Raw genomic sequence first — 18219 nt, 5'->3', positions numbered from 1 at the left:
TCCACCTTGTTCCTCCCTGGCCTCTTCTCCACCTTACTTAATAAAAAGTCGGTTGTAGTCACCGGTAACCTTGGATAGCATCATGCTACAAGTTGTGGCGTTTCTGTTATGAACGCCCCACCGGGTGCAGAAGTTCCCGCAGAGCGGAGGAAACTTCTAACATGTTTTTTGACACCATCATCATCACCTACAGCTGTGTGTAGCTCTTATCTGAGACGGGAGGTACTGACGTTTCTTCTAAAGGTTTCACAAACTTTTTCCAGAGGCTTTAACTAAATGTAGAAACCTATAGACAACATATATAATTCATTCCCTTTAGACAGGGGTGTCAAACATAAGGTCCAGAGGCCAGAATCAGCCCGGCAAAGACTCCAATCTGGCCCACTAGACAGCTTTGGCAAATCAGAAGAAAGGCACAGATTTTGGACTTTTATTTGTATTTTATTAAGTTTTGCTGCTTCTCTTACTTATGAAAACTTTACCTCTGGATAATCATACTACACCACCGTACATAAGTAATAGATATAGAATTAAATGACAGAAAATTGCCTGTTTTTTACTGTAGATTTATTTATTTATTTATTTTACAATCGTCTACACTAAAAAACAGTCTGATATTTTTTTATATCACTTTTCATTTTTCTGTAATTTTACAAATTCAGTTGTTACAATTTAAGTCACGCTGACACATTTCTTTCATTTCTCACAGCAGTATTTCTTTATCCCCTAGAAAAACTAAGAAATACTGTTGAAATGAAGTATTTTTCTTATATTAAGACTTCACACCTAAATGTGTAGTTAAACTTCTTTACACTGAGTGAAAGGGGAGTTTCACTGCTCCGGCCCACTTAAGATCAAAGTGGCCCACCATGTAAAATGAGTTTGACATCCTTGCCCTAAGAAATATTGTCTAAAACAATAAAAATAACATAAAAAGCTAATTAAGAAACCTTGACTGTACAATATGTGATCACAGGTATGTGATTAAAAGCATTCCAGTGTGTAAGAGGTGGTTGCAGACAGACAAAGCTTTGTTTACAAGCCAGTAGCCAAAAAGAAAAAAAACATTGTTCTACAATGTGGCTCACCAGGACCGGCTCAGATGATGATATAGGTTTGGTATGTCTATTCACAAAACATTCTCTCATCATTTTGCAGGCAGTTCTGCCTAGGAGGGCCGACCCCACTGAGTTGAAAGCCATTTTTGAAAAGGTGGGATTTGACTTATATGTTTTGTTCTCTTTTTTGAGTTTGCCTAGTTTCAAAGAAGGTTTTCTCCCATCTTTTGATTTGGGTTTCTTTTCTTTTTTTTAATGAATTTCTAAAGCTCAGCCTTGTGTCTTTATTTTTTATAAAAAAAATGTTCTGTTTTACAGTATGCCAGCGTCAAGAAGAATGAGAAATACTTCATGTCGGCGCAGGACTTTGTGAGCCGTTTCCTCCATGCTCACACGGACATTCTGCTGACCAATGAGGCCACAAATCTGCTGGCTGGAGTGGTGGACCAGAAGAAAGATGGGTCAGTGTACCATTTATCTTTTAGGCAATGAAAATTTCACATATGTAGGGTTTTGTAGACAATTCTAGGAGGGTAGATATTTTTGTGGATATTTTTATCTTGCTTAAGGGCTCTAAACCAGAGATTACATGATGGGCCACATACACTCTACTTTGATCTTAGAAGTCACCAGAAGTTTAACTACACATTTGACTGAGATGTTTCAATATAAGAAAAATATGTAATTTCAATTTCATTAATAGGAGAGAGAAGCAGCAAAGCCTATTAAAATACAAATAAAAGTCCAAAATGTATGCCCTTCTTATTTGCCAAATCTATCTAGTGGGCCAGACTGGAGTCTTTGCCAGGTTGATTCTGGCTTCTGGACCTTATGTTTGACACCCTGGGTCAGCACACCTGAATCACATGATTAGTTCATTACCAGGCCTCTGGAGAACTTCAAGACATGTTGAGGAGGTAATTTATCCATTTAAATCAGCTGTGATGGATCAAGGACACATCTAAAACCTGCAGGGACACCGGCCCTCGTGGACTGGGATTGGGGACCCCTGATCTAGACTCTTTTTGGGGTAGCTAGTTTTGATGATACCAAAAATAGGAAGTCTGTTTTCTCTTGAATATATTAGAACTAAATATCACTTTGCTCGTGGTGTTCAAAGCATGGAAGAACTACTTTTATTCTGCTTAACCACAACATGTCATCGATATCACTCTGTAGAATAACAGTGGATTAATACATCTGTGTTAAGTTTATGCCATAGGTACGTCATGACCACAAACTTTTCTAAAGCCCTACATGCACAATCTTAGAAATGTAGCTACACGTCATGCTAATGCAGGCCTCAGCGACTCTGATAGGCCTGTTTGGTACCATTGATTCCTCCTGTGCATTTCCAGCTCCTCTTACTGCCATGTTTTGAACTAGCTGGAAGAGAATGGATGAAACTGAAGTGAGAAACTCCTCACGAAATAGTGTGTTGGCAACTGCGTTGACCACTTGCATAGGCTGTGTTGTAGGTGTTGCATAGATTCAACACAGAAGCCTAAATCAGACATTGGCTAGATGCACGTTTCTTTTGGTTGGTGGATCAAGACTGGAGAAAGAAAAAGCCTTATTAATATTAAGCCACCTGCTAGGAGGTAAGCTCATGATAGACTCTTATTAAAGCTATTAGTACATGGATTATGTATCCCTTTGATCTTGTGTGACTAGCCTCCTAGTGTTACTTTGCATTTTATAAACAAACCTATGACTTAATCCTTTGGTGTAAGAAATGCACAGGGGGACGTTCATACATGAATTATATAGCAATGAGACATCAAAACCACCAAGGCCCCTGTCAGGTGTTGGCTTTTTTGTAGATACACCCCTAATTTCACACTTACGCCTCCCCCCTCCCATCCCCATCACCCCTGTTTTTTACATTAATATGTATGTATTTAATGATACATAATGATGGGTAATAAAATGTTAGGGTAAGTCAAAAAAGATTTAAAAAAAAGGCCCACATTGCCATGGTAACCACCTGGGCTTCTACAAAGAGCAAAGTGCACATGGCTGTGTAGTTTCATGTTATTACATCTGCTTTAAGGTGTGTGTGTGTATGTGTGTGTGTGTGTCTGCACTTACAGAGGACAGTGAGATGTGAGTAGTGGGGGTTTTTGGAATTGGAAAAAGAGAGAGCAACGTGCATGCTCTCTCTCACACACATGCACGCACGCACGCACGCACACACACACATACACAGAGAGAGAGAAAAAAAATCACACATGCACTGTAATTGCCCATGCTATTCAGGAGCACTCAGTTGCATTGTGCGGCTTTGGAGCAGGATAAATGGTGGCCGTGGCATCAGGGTAAATCTATTAGGAACCCATGGCCCAGGCTTTGTATCTAAACCTCATTTTGGTTTTGTGGAAGAGAATGGAAATGATATGGGGGCAAAACAGGAAAAAGAGTCATTTTTAAAAGAAAAAAAATCTTTTTTTTTCTTCCAAATATTGTTTAGACTTAGTTTAGATGTGATTCACTTTCTTTTCGTATAGTCGCTGTACAGGCCTGTGCATTGTGATGTGTTATTTTCTTCCTGAACTTTAACAGACAAACGAGTTGATGAGGCAAAAGAGACCAGATGATTATTCTGCAGACCTCACAAACACAGAAGAAACACAATAAGTAGAGATGCGACAGCCTCGGGGCCGTCGCCTGTAGCATGAAAACAGAATTGCGTAGTTTTTTTGTTTTCTCTTTTTAAGCACTCAGCCGTGCAAAGCTCCAGAAAAGAACAAGGAGCAAGACAAAACAAGCCACTTTAGCGGCTGGATTTTCATCCAGCATGCCCGATCTCATGCAAATACACTCGCGAACAATACGTTTCGGTCGGTATATGAGGTGCAGCGTATTTGCAGCTAGTGCGCCTGCTGCTGTTTTTGCCAGGTAGGACTCCATTTCAGCAAGATGAGTGTGGGGACAATAGATTTAGCAGGGGGTCGGATGGGAGGTGGCACGCTCGCTTACTTTTGTGTTGTGCGAGAGAAATTTTTCTTACACAATGTGTGTGTGAGTGTGTATCTGAGTGGCTCAATGTTTGTGGAATGGGGGGGGAGCAATGTAAACAGTGAAAATACATTTGTCTGTCTCCCTCTCTGTGACTGTGTAAATCAGGGGATATAGTGACAGTCCTAACAATCTGTTATGTGGAAATCACTTTTCTCCCTCTTATTCTCGCCGTCCCCGTGAGACAGAGAGACAGATAGATAGATAGATCAAGAGAGAGCGAAACAGAAACAGGGCTTTGAGGGTGGAGATGCCTCAATTTCCAGGGACCTGACATACAGGCCTAGAAGACGGTTTAAAGATTTTTCTCTTTCAGTCAACTTATTTATGTCCTCTCTTTTTCTTGTTTGACTTTTCGCACATTCCTCCTATCTGATCATCACTCTCTCTTTGCACTCACATACTACAATGCACTCTGAGCTCCCTCTATTTCATTCGCCTCTTTCCGACTCCCTACCTTTCTATCCGTTCCTTCTTCCCCCTGATATTTTGATAGAAGCATCTGTTCAAGTGTGAAAAAAAAAACACTTCCACCCATAGACTCTTGGAGGTTTGGAAAAAAAAAAAGAAAAAACTTTGTTAAGGGAGCGTGCTGGGAAAATAGCAGTCTTCCAGAGGCTGCGAGCATTCTGGACTTGGACTGGTGGGTGTCCACTCCTAGAAGCCGAACACATACCGCTCACCTGCGTGTGTGTGTGTGTATGTGGGGTTTTTGGGGTGTGTCTGTGTGCAAGTGTTCTCTAGGTGGGTGGAAGGCTGTCAGTAACAGTGCCAAGATGCCACGGACAGGGGATTATTGAAGCCCCTCTAGGCCCCTCTCCCCCACTACTATCAACGAAGGAGAGCTGTCTTTCTATCAGCCGGGCCACAGCAACACCATGCATTTATGTTACTTGTAAACAGTATTTCCAAGCCTGGGTTATTTTGTATATTTTTTGTGTATTTAAATGCCTGCTGAGAGAAGACAGAAGTAAAAGCTGGGTGATGAAGATGAGATAAACATATATATGTGGAATATAGTTGTAATGTCAGACAGGCATATCGGAGACAGTTTAAACTGCATTGAATTGGCATCATGACAAAAGTGTCATTCAGCTGTCATCCATAGAAACACATGCAAGCCTTTGTCATGTAATACATCCCATAAATATTGCTGTTTAAAGGATTTAACAAATCCCATGGAGTAAAGTAAGCAAATGAGGAGTATCACATTAGCCCCGTCTTCCGCGGTTCATCCCAGCCTGCAAACATGGATGGGGCAGCCCTGGACACATGCCATAGCAGTTGATGGTTGGTAGATGCTGTTGGTTGATTTGATTATTGAGCGGTCTCGTCAGGGTTTGAGTCTGCATAGCAAAAAATGATGCAACCCTCCCCCCCCCCTTTTTTTCCCTTCATGGTAATCATTTTGCAGCCGTCATGGCGCTTGCTAATCAACCATCATAAGCTTCATCCCCGGCTGCAGAGTTGTGTGTAAATGCTTATGAGCACGTGGAATGTTTTTCAGTGCGCTTTACGGAGATGCCCCCTGGATCTTGTCTGGACCCCTCCCCACCCCCGTGGTCCAATCCCTTTCTTGATCAACGGCCCTCTCGGTTACACTAATATCCTGATTATCCATGTCTGGGAAAACATAGACGGAATGACCAGCGTGAATGCAAATTGATGCGTGTGAAAAGAACTCCAAAAACACATAGCTGACATTTTCCCTTGTTTCCATCTCAAAACAGCGATTCTCTGTGAGTCTTTGAGGCTGTGCTTGCTTACATTCCTTTTATTAACCTGCGAGTGTGCTGTGCACGTGTCGCACAGGATCGGCGAGGTGTTGGAGAGTTTGTGAGTATTCCAGCAGTGTGAGCGGCGAGGGTATTAGCCTTGTTTTTAAACAGTAGATCCCCGGACTCTGCAGTGAGCTTTTGTGCCCCCTTCCACCTACTTACCATCAGCGGGGGCCTGCTCTTAAGAACTACCTGCTTAGTTAATAAAACAATTAGCCTTGCCTTTGAAACAATGACAGCTGATTTCAGTTGCCGCTGAGGAGAAACCGTACGCTCACTTTTATCCCCTCTCCACACTTCCCTTTGTTCTTGAGCGGCTCCCTTTCCAGCACACACACAATGCCTTTCTCGAAATGTATCGATGCTATCTTTCGAAATGTATTTCTGGGTTTTTATTGAAAGCAGGTATTAATCTGTGTCTTTTGTCGCTGCCGCTTTGCCTCGTTGGGTTTTTCACGAATGTTGGAAGGGAGAAAAAGTAGTTTTGAAGACTGCATTCAAAAGACTATAAAGCTTTTATCCAAGCGCTGCTTTATGAAAGATCTCTGGGATTCATGTTTAAGAATAAGTTCCTAAAGCACTACTTTCTGTCGACGCCTCCTCCTCCAGTCTTCTATACTGCAGTCTTTTTCTGGTTATAAACCTATACTTTGTGTATATATAAATGCACACAAGCCTGAAACCTAAACTCTAAAGGCCAAAAGTGTAAAGTTGGCCCTCTCAGTGTTAGCTGCCAGCGCAGACTGGGAACACACACTGAGCTTTTAAAAATGTTTTATTTTCTTGCTGTCACACTCGATGATTTTATTACATTACATATGGAATAACAGACTAAAAGGATAAAAGGCTGCTTGAATTACGTGTTGCGCAGATTGATAGCTTGTCCAAGTGTGCTGGTTTGCCACTGTGTGGCAGTAATTATGACGGTGTCTACAGTTTAATGCTGTGTAAAAATCACTTGTTTTTTTAAATTATTTTATTTAATATTTCATTTCATTAGTGTAATTTACGCTTAAGTCTTTATTATGTATTACATGGCTAATTGAATATCAAAGACTCAATGATCACATGCGTAGCCGATGAAGTATTTATACAGGGAACCTGAAACACAACGTACCACAGTAATGAATCAGCTCAAATGGCAGCATTTAACCGTCTGTTACAGACCTACTTATCCTCTTTCCCTCTGTCCTTCTCTCTCCTAGCTTGATCTCCTTTCAGGAGTTTGTAGCATTTGAATCGGTGCTGTGTGCCCCAGACTCACTTTTCATGGTTGCCTTCCTGCTGTTTGATAAAACGGGCATTGGGATTACCACTTTTGGTAAGTAACTCTGCATCTGATTTACAAGTTAACCTTTAGCTGTAGTTAAGTTTGCACAGATGCATCTACTGTGCAAATCTGATGTAAATGCCAGACAATCAATTTCCGTACCACAGTTTTTTTTATTAAACATATTTTATTTTTACTAAACATAATTCTGATCCTGATTCTGATGCATGTAGTAGATATTGTGATAAACTTTAAAAGTGTATACTGATTCACTGCTCAAAGTAAAAAGCTCAGAAAGTTATGATCACTTCTGGTACAGACGCGTATTTTGTGCTCATTTTAAACTGTTCCTGTTATGGTATTGATATTCTTATCACACGTACCGCAGTTTCAATCATGAGAAAAGCATCGTTGTCTTGGTTATATATTGTCAGGTAAGTCATTTGCTCGACACATGTGTTCTTAGTTCAAGTAAAACAAAATCTGGAGAGACAAAAAAAGATACACTGGGAAAACCTTTTCTACTCTTTCTAATGTTGCAGTTTCCTCAGGTTGTGCGTTCGTATCATGTTGAGGATGTTACCAGCTCACAAAACTAATCAGGACTTAATAGAAGTGCCGGTTTATTGAATCGTAGCAATAATGTTATTATGTAAAGTGAGACAAAGTTCAGGTCTGAACACTGAACCTCATTCGCTGACATTTACCAAAGACTTATTCAGGCAGCACGCTCCTCTTAAATGTGCCCTGAAGAAGTTTTCGTGCAGTCCTCCTTTGTTTATGTGGAGGTGCGGGGAGTGGAGGGTTGGGTGGGGGGGGGAGTCTGACCTCAACTTGTCTGTTCTGTTAGAGCTGCATCCACAAACAAAAATACTGTACGTGGTCTGGTAGCTTATCTGCAGAAATGAGGTTAGGGTCGGCGTTGGAGAGGTTTGGCGGAAACTACGGGATGCAGATGAAGATGGAGGAAGGGGTGGGTGGCTCTGTGTGTGTGTGTGTGTGTGTGTGTGTGTGTGTGTGTGTGTGTGTGTGTGTGTGTGTGTGTGTGTGTGTGTGTGTGTGTGTGTGTGTGTGTGCATGATTGGCACCATTACTGTGATGCCTGGAAGCTCGTAGGTGAAAAGGGAAGACATTTGTACTCGTTGCTCATTTCACATTTGCCTAATTGATTTAAACAAGTCTAATGCCAGCCTTCTGTAGGTGTGCGAGGTGTTGGCACATTAGGCTTGATTTGAAATGCAGTGCACACATCCCGCTCGCAAACAGGGGAAGAGTAAGTGAATTTCATTTTAATTGTTGCTGTCGACAGGGTGCAAGATCATTGCGGGTGATTATATATGCACATATGTAAATTTTCATATTTAAAAGGATCAATTAGAGTGACGTTGTCTTGGTGGCAATTAAAAGGTCTGCTGTTTTTCTGCGTCTCCCAAAGGTTAATGAATATCCCAAAACTTGCGAGTTATGAGACTTGCGTACGAGTGGAAAATTGTACGAAAAACATAGCACACATCGTGCAACGCATAAACACTGGCTGCAGCGTCTGCCACTTGCATCGGGCGACCGTGTTCACCAAGAAAAGCAAATAACTGGTGGCTGAGATTATAGGCTTGTCAAAGTTGCTTTATTGTGACACATTGCAGGTTTTTTTTTTTTTTTTTTTACTCCTGCTCTCTTTTTCACTATTCATGCCACTCATTTGATTAAACAGCCTCACCAAGCCAGGCACAGAAATAAGAACTCCTTTCTTTTATTACCTATTAAAAGCATTCATACCTGCAGCTCGTGCCGCATTAAAGCCCTGTTTGTTTTCCCCGTGTAATAAATGTCTGTAGTCCGATTTCTGTTTTTTTTTTCCAAATTTCATTTAGTTTTTCTGTCAGGCCATTTTTATTTTTTTTATTATTATTCGATAATAACCCGAGCAGTTTTGTGTTAAGTACAAGGGCGGCGCATTGCTCAGAATTTGTAGCACGTAAAAAATATAAATGCATAATTTGCTGGAAAGTTGACTTCATAAAAACTGCAACGTAACATAGCGTATAAATGCAGTTGTAGCTCCGCCAGAAAGACAAAAAAACAGAAGAAGAAGAAGAAGAAAGGTGGGGAGGGAAAAAAAGACTTAAAGAGGCCTGAGTGTTGACAGGTCTATAAAAGCTGATAATATAAACGTCACACTCGGGAGCGGCCTGTCCTTTAAAGAATTAAAGGCTGTATATTTATTGCCTCATTAAAGTGTAAAGAAACACACACATACACACACACACACAAGCTGTCTTCCTTCAGAAGGTAATGCTGGGCTGAAGTAAATATTACCTTTCTTTTCTCTCCCTCTCTCTCACTCACTCACTCTCTATTTCCCTCCCTTTCTGTAAAAAAAAAGAAAAAAGGAAAAAAAATAGTTTCTTTCCTCCTTTTTCCTTTCTCCACTCCTTCAGCGCAGCCTGTTTGGTAATAAGAAACAGGTCGCTCTATTGGTTTGTTTTTGTTTCTTTAGTAAGGCTGTAATTTAGGACTCATGTTCAGTGTCTCTCCACTCCACTGGCTGCAGAGGCTTAGAGGGTTCAGGCAGAGGAACATAAGTGAGAAGAAAAGCCTTTCCTTCTCAATACAGAGCCTACACAGCTCGAACAAGTTCTGCCATGTGTCATTCACCACTGATTTAGGGGAACTTAAGTCTCAATCAGAGCAGAATTGTATTCGCGAGATTGACGTTGACATTTTGTCAGCAACAATTGCACATTTTTTATTTTATTTCTTTATTTATTTTGGAGGGGGGGAGAAATGAAATAATTACTAATGTTAACCAGAAGTCAGGAAACACATGCTATTTGTTAAGGCTTGACTCACACGACTTTGCAGCATTCAGATTTGAGGTCTTAATTAGAGCAAACTAAAAACCTGAACAGGAAGAAACCGTGGATGGATTTTTATTTAATGGAGGCCTCATACGACGCACGGCCATTAGCCTTAAAAGTGCGGTGCGATCTGTAATTGTTAAAGGTTCGAGGAAAAGCTGGCATGCTTTTGCTTTGCCTCGCTGGTTGCTGCATTTTGTTTAAATAGTCTCTGTTTTACAAGAAGTCAATAGGGCAGCAGAGCAAGGTTCATTTACCAAGTTTCTTTAAAAGTCGAAGGCACTTGTGCTTAAGTGCTTCCATGTTATCAAAGTTATTCTAGAGCGAGTCTCGCCTCTTGGCAGCCATACTGAAACTTGTATGGGCAGTTATTTTGTAGAAGAACTACTTTATTGTCATCTGGAACATGCAATAGTTAGCGCACATTAGGTTGAAATTTCTCTGTATTTACTTGACTTTTCTTTCAGTGGACACCAGGACATAACTGCATGTTTACACTCAGCAGTCAGATGTGAAAACTTTGCACAAACGTGCAGTTTTTGCAAATTAAACTTCTACTACCATCTTTGCTGTTTCAGACGTCTCCTGTAGTTCTCAGTTTGGGATTCTTGGAGTGCCAATTTAGGATTCCACTAGTAAAATATGAGCTGTTAGAAAATGACACATATTCACAGATGAACCCACACATTATCAACTTCTCCCTTATTTCCCAAGAGGTCACCACAGTGGATAGATCCACATATTTGTTTTGGCACAGATCTTTGGGCTCGGGGCCGGCACAAGGGGTGAATTTGTTCACCACTACTCCGTGGAGTTGCTATAGTTACAGATGGACCTAATCAACAGAATATAGTTAGAAGTAACTTTGGCCTGAGCACTTGCAGAGGTTAATTAACAATATACTAATGATGACAAATAGCATTGTTATTGTAATATCAATGGTCTGCAGGATCAACTTATTGCATCTTGTTAATGGAGGAAATAAATAATATTACAAATAATGTTTTATCTCATTTATTGTCTCCTCTGTAGAGGATGTGAAGCAGGTTTTTGGCCAGACGACCATCCACCAGCACATCCCCTTCAACTGGGACTGTGAGTTTATACGGCTGCACTTTGGCACCAAGAGGAACAAGCAGCTCAGCTACGGAGAATTCACCCAGTTCCTCCTGGTAGGTTTCATGCCGAGCTCCTGCTCTCTTTTTTTTTTTTTTTTTGTGTCCCGTTTGGATCTTTAGCCATCAGAATTGTTGTCTTAAGGCCAAGAAAGATGCCAAGTGGATTTATTTTACCAAGTGGATCATCATGGCCTTGCCATATTGGTCCATTTGATTGACCTTTATTATAATTATGAATTTTTCTTTTATTTTCAGTTGCTACAAACGGGACAGACATGACTGGGGGATAGGACAGGGAGAAAGAATGAAAGAAAGAGAGGGAGAGAAAGAAAACCAAAGGGGAGAAGAGACGGTGAGAAGGGGGGGAAGAAAGAAAAAAAAACAAAAAACAAACAAACACCTGGATCACCTGTATGGAGAAAAAAAACAGAAGAGAAAGCAAACAACAAAGAGCAACATAATAATAAAAAAAACAGCACCATCTAAATAAACTAGCTAGCAGTAGATAACAGTAGATACTAAATAATAAACGATATTGTGCAGCACGCAAGATAGACAGCGCACAATGTGCTTTGAGGCAGCAGCCAAGAAAGGTGTAGTCCGCGTCTGTGAACACCCGTGTGTACACCTGTGTGCACACCTGTGTGGATCAGCATGCTTGTATTCCAAAGGTTTCTCCATGTAACGATCTGCTAGGGAGTGTGGGGAGCCATAGCCCCGTCCCCCAGGGTATGAAGCAGGTATAGAGGAGATCCAGGCCCCAGATATCCAGAGGCCCCAGAGTACAAGGACCCGAGGAGGACCACCAAAGGGGGGGGAACCGTGCCACCCTCCTGGGAAGAGCTGAGTAGAGCCCCAAAGGAGAGGTCACCCCGCAGCTACGGAGCAGAGGCCAGAGGGGGTTGCAGTGGCGTGCCCGCGGGCTCTGCCAGCAGCCAGCTGTGCCAGAGAGGGCCGAGCTTCAGGCCCAGAGGCCTGAGGGCACTCCACCCCCCGGAAGGAGCCCGACCGGGCCACAGGCGCCAGGCCCCGCCAATCGGCCACCAGGAGTGAGCCGGTACATACATGAGCGCCCAGCCCCAGACGACAAGGACCACCAACACACCAACGTCTGAGGGCATCAGCCACCGGCAGGGAGTGTGGTGAGGGGAGATAGGCCTCCGTACTTTAGAGGGCCTGAGATGTACCCAGAGAGGTTGAGTCTAAGACCCAACCTGACATATAGACACAGACGAACAGGCACACGCAGACACAGACGTGCATTCCCACCCCATATGCACAACCAAATACTCGGCACTCACCCAACGTGTAGACAGACACAAATAGACACTGCACAGACAGTCGCACTCCCCAAACATACTCTATATCCCAGGTCTAGGTCCCCCCGCCCTCAGAGGGGCAAGCCGCACCTAGACCCAGGAGATGTAACCCTTCTCTCTGGGGTAGAGGCAAGCGGACCACCTCCTTATCTGCAGTAGCAGGGAGGCCCCGCATCCCAGACCCCAGTCTGACGGCCAGCACCTCCTCCCAGCCCCCCAGCCCTGACGGCTAACAAAACCGGGGTGAGCTCCTGCTCTCTTTGTCTGCTTGGCTGATATGAAATCACATTCTTTATATTGTGTTTTCCCTTTTTTGTCTAGCTGTGTTGTTTTCATCAAAGAGTAGGCAATAAATCTTCACCAACTGATTTATGCACATGTACACTTTGTCTTATACTCCTGTCATCATGTAACTGTATTTTTTTGTCAGTCCTTGGACACACTAACACACAGTCACATGTTTTAAGGGTTTTTTGGGGTTTTTTACTGGTTCTATCACTCTCCAGCACAGTCCTCCACATTGTCCAGATTAGTCGTTAATGAAACACTGAGGTTATGCTTTTGGGACATTTTCTGCATTTGTTTTCCATTAGCTGACATGCACGTAGCATTACTCCATTCCGCCTATTCTGAAGCAGGTAAAGACACATTTCGGCCTCCATAAATAGTGTAGTACAGTTGGAATATTTCTAGTGTATTTGTGGCGTGTGAGCCATTTTCCAATATGATGTCTAGACTTAAATCGGGCCTAAGCAGGGGAGAGGTGGTGGAGCTGGTGGGAGAGAGGGAGGGCCTGAGCTGTGCCAAGTTTGCATCCACACTCACCATGTATCTGAATGAGCTTTTTATATTACACTTAACTTGGACCAGATGGCTTAAACACAGCGGGCAGCAGCAGATGGATATTGGGACATTGTTATAAGCGCATAGCAGTGTCTCTGCATAACTACAGTTCCACGTACGGAATCTGTCCTTGTCTCACACTGTCTCTACTGTACTGTATGTGTAAGCATCAGCACGCATGCCTCGTGTTTACTTCAGTGTTTGCGTATTTGCGTATGCTTGTTTTTGCCTGTGTGCGCGCAGGAGTGCAGCTGTGTGGCGTTGCGGCCAGTAGATGCTGTACTTTGCATTGACAGCATGCCCAGTTCTCTCCCAGTCACTCAGTCAGTGGTTTCCAGCTCCTCACAGCAGCAGGCTCGCAGCCAGCCGCACTCATTGCTCAACTATGAAATGCACGTTTCCTGCTCATGCTGTCTGCGTTTGATCATTTTTCATAGCTTTTGATAAATGCCTTAATAAACGACAGAAGAAAGTGAAGTTTGTGTTACAGCTTTTCTGCTGGTCTGCTGATACTTGTAAAAATCCACAGTACATATTTGTCATGTTGGTTTTTAATCATGTTTTTCTTTTTTATTATAACTGTGACTTAAGTATTAAGCCTCCAGCAATATTTGCTCACTGCATTATTTGTATGTTGTCAGCTACAGTTATAAATAACAGGATTTCTTGACCCAAAATTCAAATCTGTGCAATTGCATCATACTTTCAGTTTGCTGTTATGCTGTTATGTTACAACACGCTTATTAATAGAGAGACAGTTAAATTTAATCCCAAAGTACACTGTGCAACCATAAAAGTTCTCAAAGTTGGGAACACCAACCCACACATCATGTTGTGTATTTCTCTAATTCCCTAACATCCATTCCCACCCACCCTTGTCTCCCCCCCCCCCAAAAAAAAATGTTCTCATCCTTTATTCCCTCCACCTCTTCCTGCCATACATGCATGTGTTTATTGTGTTTTTCTGCCATTGTAACCACGCCACTGCCAGATGCTCACAAGATGGGATTATCGGGGAAAACGTTTGCGCCGCATATTTCTCACAAGGGCTCTCTCTGGCCAATTACTGTCTTGATGGAAGCCAGAGATTCTCACCAATTACATGCATTTTTCCCGTCTCACACATGGACGCCGGCCAAGGCTCGGCTCGCACTGTCAGCGTGCTGTTGTCCCTGGCAGCGGTATTGCCGATGTCCAGAGAAGTGGCACATAGTAGCTCATATTATAAATTCTGGCAAGTAAAGGGCTTGAATTACGTGAAGGGGACACCACATGTCCCACTTCTTTCCTAAGCACTCAAAAAGTGAATTGTTGGCATTACTCAGATTTTTAAAAGCCCCAATTATATGTTTGACTCGACCAAGAATCAGTGGGCAGCCCTTAACATCACTGGCACATGTTTAAATGGACCGTTGTGCTTCTTCCTCCGATAACTTTGATAACTTTACAGTTTTTGGTGCCGTTTAGAAGCTTGCTTGGGGAATGAGAGAGGAGCAATCCCACTCTGCTCATTTCTATTGTTTAACTTTTGAAAAAGGAATCCCAGCCATTAAAAACAAACAGAGGTGGGTTGTCATATGTTTTTATTCTTGTCCAAGGGCAATTAAAGCTACTAGGAATGCCTTGACAGTCTCTCCCTGGGTGTCTTAAGCCCCTAGCTTTATGTCTCCTGCCTCCCTCGCTCCCCTCCCAAATAAAAACCACGTCCCAGAAACACTCGCACAGTTACAAGTTAAGATTTTAGGAGGCCGAGACTATAAACTTCTCCATTGCCTGCACCGCAGTTGTTTGTTGCTCTGTGTGGTTGGCGTGTAGCTTTTCAGACTCGGGACTGAAGAGAAATGGGATCTAATTTTTGTCTTCTTCTTCTTTCATGTACAGATGGACACAAATGCACAGATCAGTGTTTCCTGCGATGTTAAGAGACACACAGTCATGCTTGCAAAACGAAACGCTTCTCCCGTTTGTTTTTTTTGTTTTGTTTTTGTTTTGATTGTAGATATTCAGCTCCCCTCCCCCTCCCCAAATCCTTTTCTCTTCCCAGTTTATGTCTTACCAAAGTGTTTTGACCTACTCACAACCGACCAAAGAAGTGAGTCACGACACTCAGGATGCTGACACTAAAATATCTCACCTTATTTACTTTGGAAGTGTTTACATGCGTCAATCTCTCTTCATTTCCTTGCTTTCCACTCACTTATGCACTCTCCAGAGCCCCTGCTGTGCTCATAGGTGATACTGACACATGCCTGCTACATTTACTGCTTTTTTTCTTCTTCTTCTTCTTCTTCTTCTTCTTCTTCTTCTTTTTTTTTGCAAATGTAGCTCTTTTGTTGCAATGTCTATTCTTACTCCCCTCCGGTCTCCACTCAGCTTTGTGTAAATGTCACTCTTCCCCAGTCGTTTCTCTCGGGCGCCTCGATTTTAGAGTTCGATCGGTTATGCTGTCAGCGAAATATCACTCAAAAATTCAACACAACAATAAGTCATAGTCTCATAGGTTTTTGTGTTGTGGTTATACCTTTTTTAAAGAGTTCTCTTAACAACAATAACATCTGAATCAATCAGCTGAATAATGTGCATGTTCAAGATTTAATCAGCCCCCATATGTTTTGTCCAACGTGACTTTAAAAAAATGATATTCATTTATTTAAATCTTAATTTTTACTTTCTTCCTGTACAAATATTGTTAGCCAGTCCTAATACTTTAAGAAATGTAATTCAAAAATCTTTCTTAATTAATTTTATAATATTCAAGTAAATATCAAGAAAATTAATTTGACACTTCAGTTTGATTGTTTCTTTACATATATGTAGCTCTGGAGCTGAAACATGTATTTTTATTGTTGGTTACTCAGCTGTCTTATTTTTTTCTTAGCAGTTATTATGCATAATATGAACAAAAAGCATGTGTTAGGATCTTGAACATGTTCATGTTCCATATTAGAAAACTGACCAGTTTTGGTGAGATGAGACGTAATTAACCCATACACAGTAAAGTGTTCAGCTTCGTTATTTAACAGTAAATCTATGATTTTTTTGTGTATCATTTTTAATATATTTGATAAGCAAAAATACCTTTTGTCTATGAGTAAATAAAACTCCAATTAAAACAAGCTAATAACTCATTTTAAGACACTGTTGATTTTTCTTTTGGCTCTGACTAAAACCTCTTTTTGAGCACCAAAATAACCCCGTGCATTCCCTATATATGCACTTTCCTGAGGTCTTGTAATGTGTCAGAAACCTCATGCACAAAAATACATCAGGCTCATTGTCTTTTTCTTTTTTTTTGCCTTCATATGTTTTTTGACCTGAAGGCCTTCATACACCGCAGGTGAGTCAGACGCTCACAAGCTAGCTTTATCTTGCTGTTTTTTTTGTTTTTTTATTGGCCTGAAATCCCCGTCTTTTGCTGATAGATAGAGGAAGCATTGATGTCAGCGGTTTGTTTACAGCCTCTCTCTGTAGACTTGTGGTTGCAGGTACTGATAATGGCTGCTAATTTTCAAAGGCCTTGTGGGATCTGTCCCCACCACAGCCTGCTGTTGTCCCTCTGGACCTATTGTGCGTTTGTGTGTGTGTGCATGAAGAGAGACAAAGTGAGCAGTTGGGCGATTAGCTGTCTTGCCCCAGTGTGTGTTTGTATGTTTCTCCCTCAAGTGGATTTAATGTGGATTTAGGGAGAGTGTGAAAAGCCCAAGCGATGCCTCACAGTAGGCAAGCCCCTGTGCTGGAGGAGAGGAGACGAGGCTAAAGCCTGGCTAAACACTGGCACTGAGAGTAGTGGTGGAGGGGGTGGGGGGCAGATGGCACTGTGGGGGCCCATGAAAGCAAATGGTGTGTCATTATTCATAAGTGTTTATGTGGATTTTTAATTTATAAAGGCAACTCAAAGAGGTGTCTGACCCACATATGTGCACAATAATATCAATTTAGTGTACGCACTTGCCTCCCCTCCTTCCTCCTCATCTCTCCATTCTGCAGGAGATGCAGCTGGAACACGCGCGACAGGCTTTCATCCAGCGTGACCAAGCCCACAGCGGCTCCATCTCAGCGCTGGACTTCAGGGACATCATAGTTACCATTCGGCCGCACATGCTCACACCCTTCGTAGAGGAATGCCTCGTGGCGGTGGGTTTTTCTTTTTTTCCCTTTTTTTTGGCTCTGTGGTTTTCTCATCTATTTGTTTTACTGTCGTCCACAAGAGCCACAAAGTCAGGTTGGTTAAAAATAGCAAGTCACTGGTGTCTCTTGGAAACTATCCTCAGTCATGATATGTTAAAACAATAAAAGGTTGGATGCATCAGGTGTTCCTTAGCACCACCAATTGGAAAAATTAGGCTTTTTTTTAATCCACCACGATGCATTTTTTTCTCATTCGTAGATTATTCATGTATGCATATCTTTAAATAAGTCATTCTAAATGTCGTGATAAATTCCAAATGTGCAATGATGCACACTTTGGATGCAGAAGCATGCACGGTATTGTCAGCTCATATGCACTATATGATGATTTGGTTGCTGAAGTCAGCAAGCAAGCCAAAGCAGCCTGTCATTACTGTATTCTCCATAAAAGAGGTAAAGTCAAGATTCTTTTCTTCTATCTCACCACTTATTTCTTGTGCTTTTTTTCCTTCTCTCTTTTCTCACAGCCCCACAAACCGAACACTGTGGCTTTCTCTTTTCCTCTTCTGGCCATCTCTCATTCTTCTTCCCCTTTATCTTTTTTCCCCTGCTACCTCTCATCTGTCCCTTGCTCTCTTTCTCTCTTCCTCCCTCCTTTCCTTTTTTCTTTCCTCTCTCTCAGCCGCCCCTCTATCTCTCCCTTCCCCCTTCCCTCCCTTCCCCGTGTCTCTCTCTCTCCCTCCCAACATGTCATTAAGTCTAACCTCTCTGGCAGTGTCAAAGCCAAGCAGGAGAGCTGAATGGGGAAGATAGAGATAGATGGAGACTG

General features: G+C 42.1%; 1 protein-coding gene across 2 annotated transcripts in view; it reads left to right on the top strand.

Annotated features, from left to right (window-relative positions):
• slc25a13 (solute carrier family 25 member 13) overlaps positions 1 to 18219 on the top strand; it is a 53835-nt gene that overhangs the window by 378 nt on the left and 35238 nt on the right. For both annotated transcript variants that reach the window (XM_085345920.1, XM_085345918.1), the window contains exons 2-6: positions 1159 to 1212; positions 1377 to 1519; positions 7060 to 7175; positions 11015 to 11154; positions 17250 to 17396. In XM_085345920.1, coding sequence (XP_085202046.1) covers positions 1159 to 1212; positions 1377 to 1519; positions 7060 to 7175; positions 11015 to 11154; positions 17250 to 17396 — 600 coding nt within the window. The remainder of the gene's footprint in view (positions 1 to 1158; positions 1213 to 1376; positions 1520 to 7059; positions 7176 to 11014; positions 11155 to 17249; positions 17397 to 18219) is intronic.

The sequence above is a fragment of the Diplotaxodon limnothrissa genome, linkage group LG22 (assembly GCF_057381915.1).
Source record: "Diplotaxodon limnothrissa isolate DT_005_m linkage group LG22, D_limnothrissa_male_GT1.1, whole genome shotgun sequence".
Classification (NCBI taxonomy): domain Eukaryota; kingdom Metazoa; phylum Chordata; class Actinopteri; order Cichliformes; family Cichlidae; genus Diplotaxodon; species Diplotaxodon limnothrissa.
The sequence above is the reverse complement of the archived record's forward strand: the minus strand, read 5'-3'. Positions and strand labels throughout refer to the sequence as shown.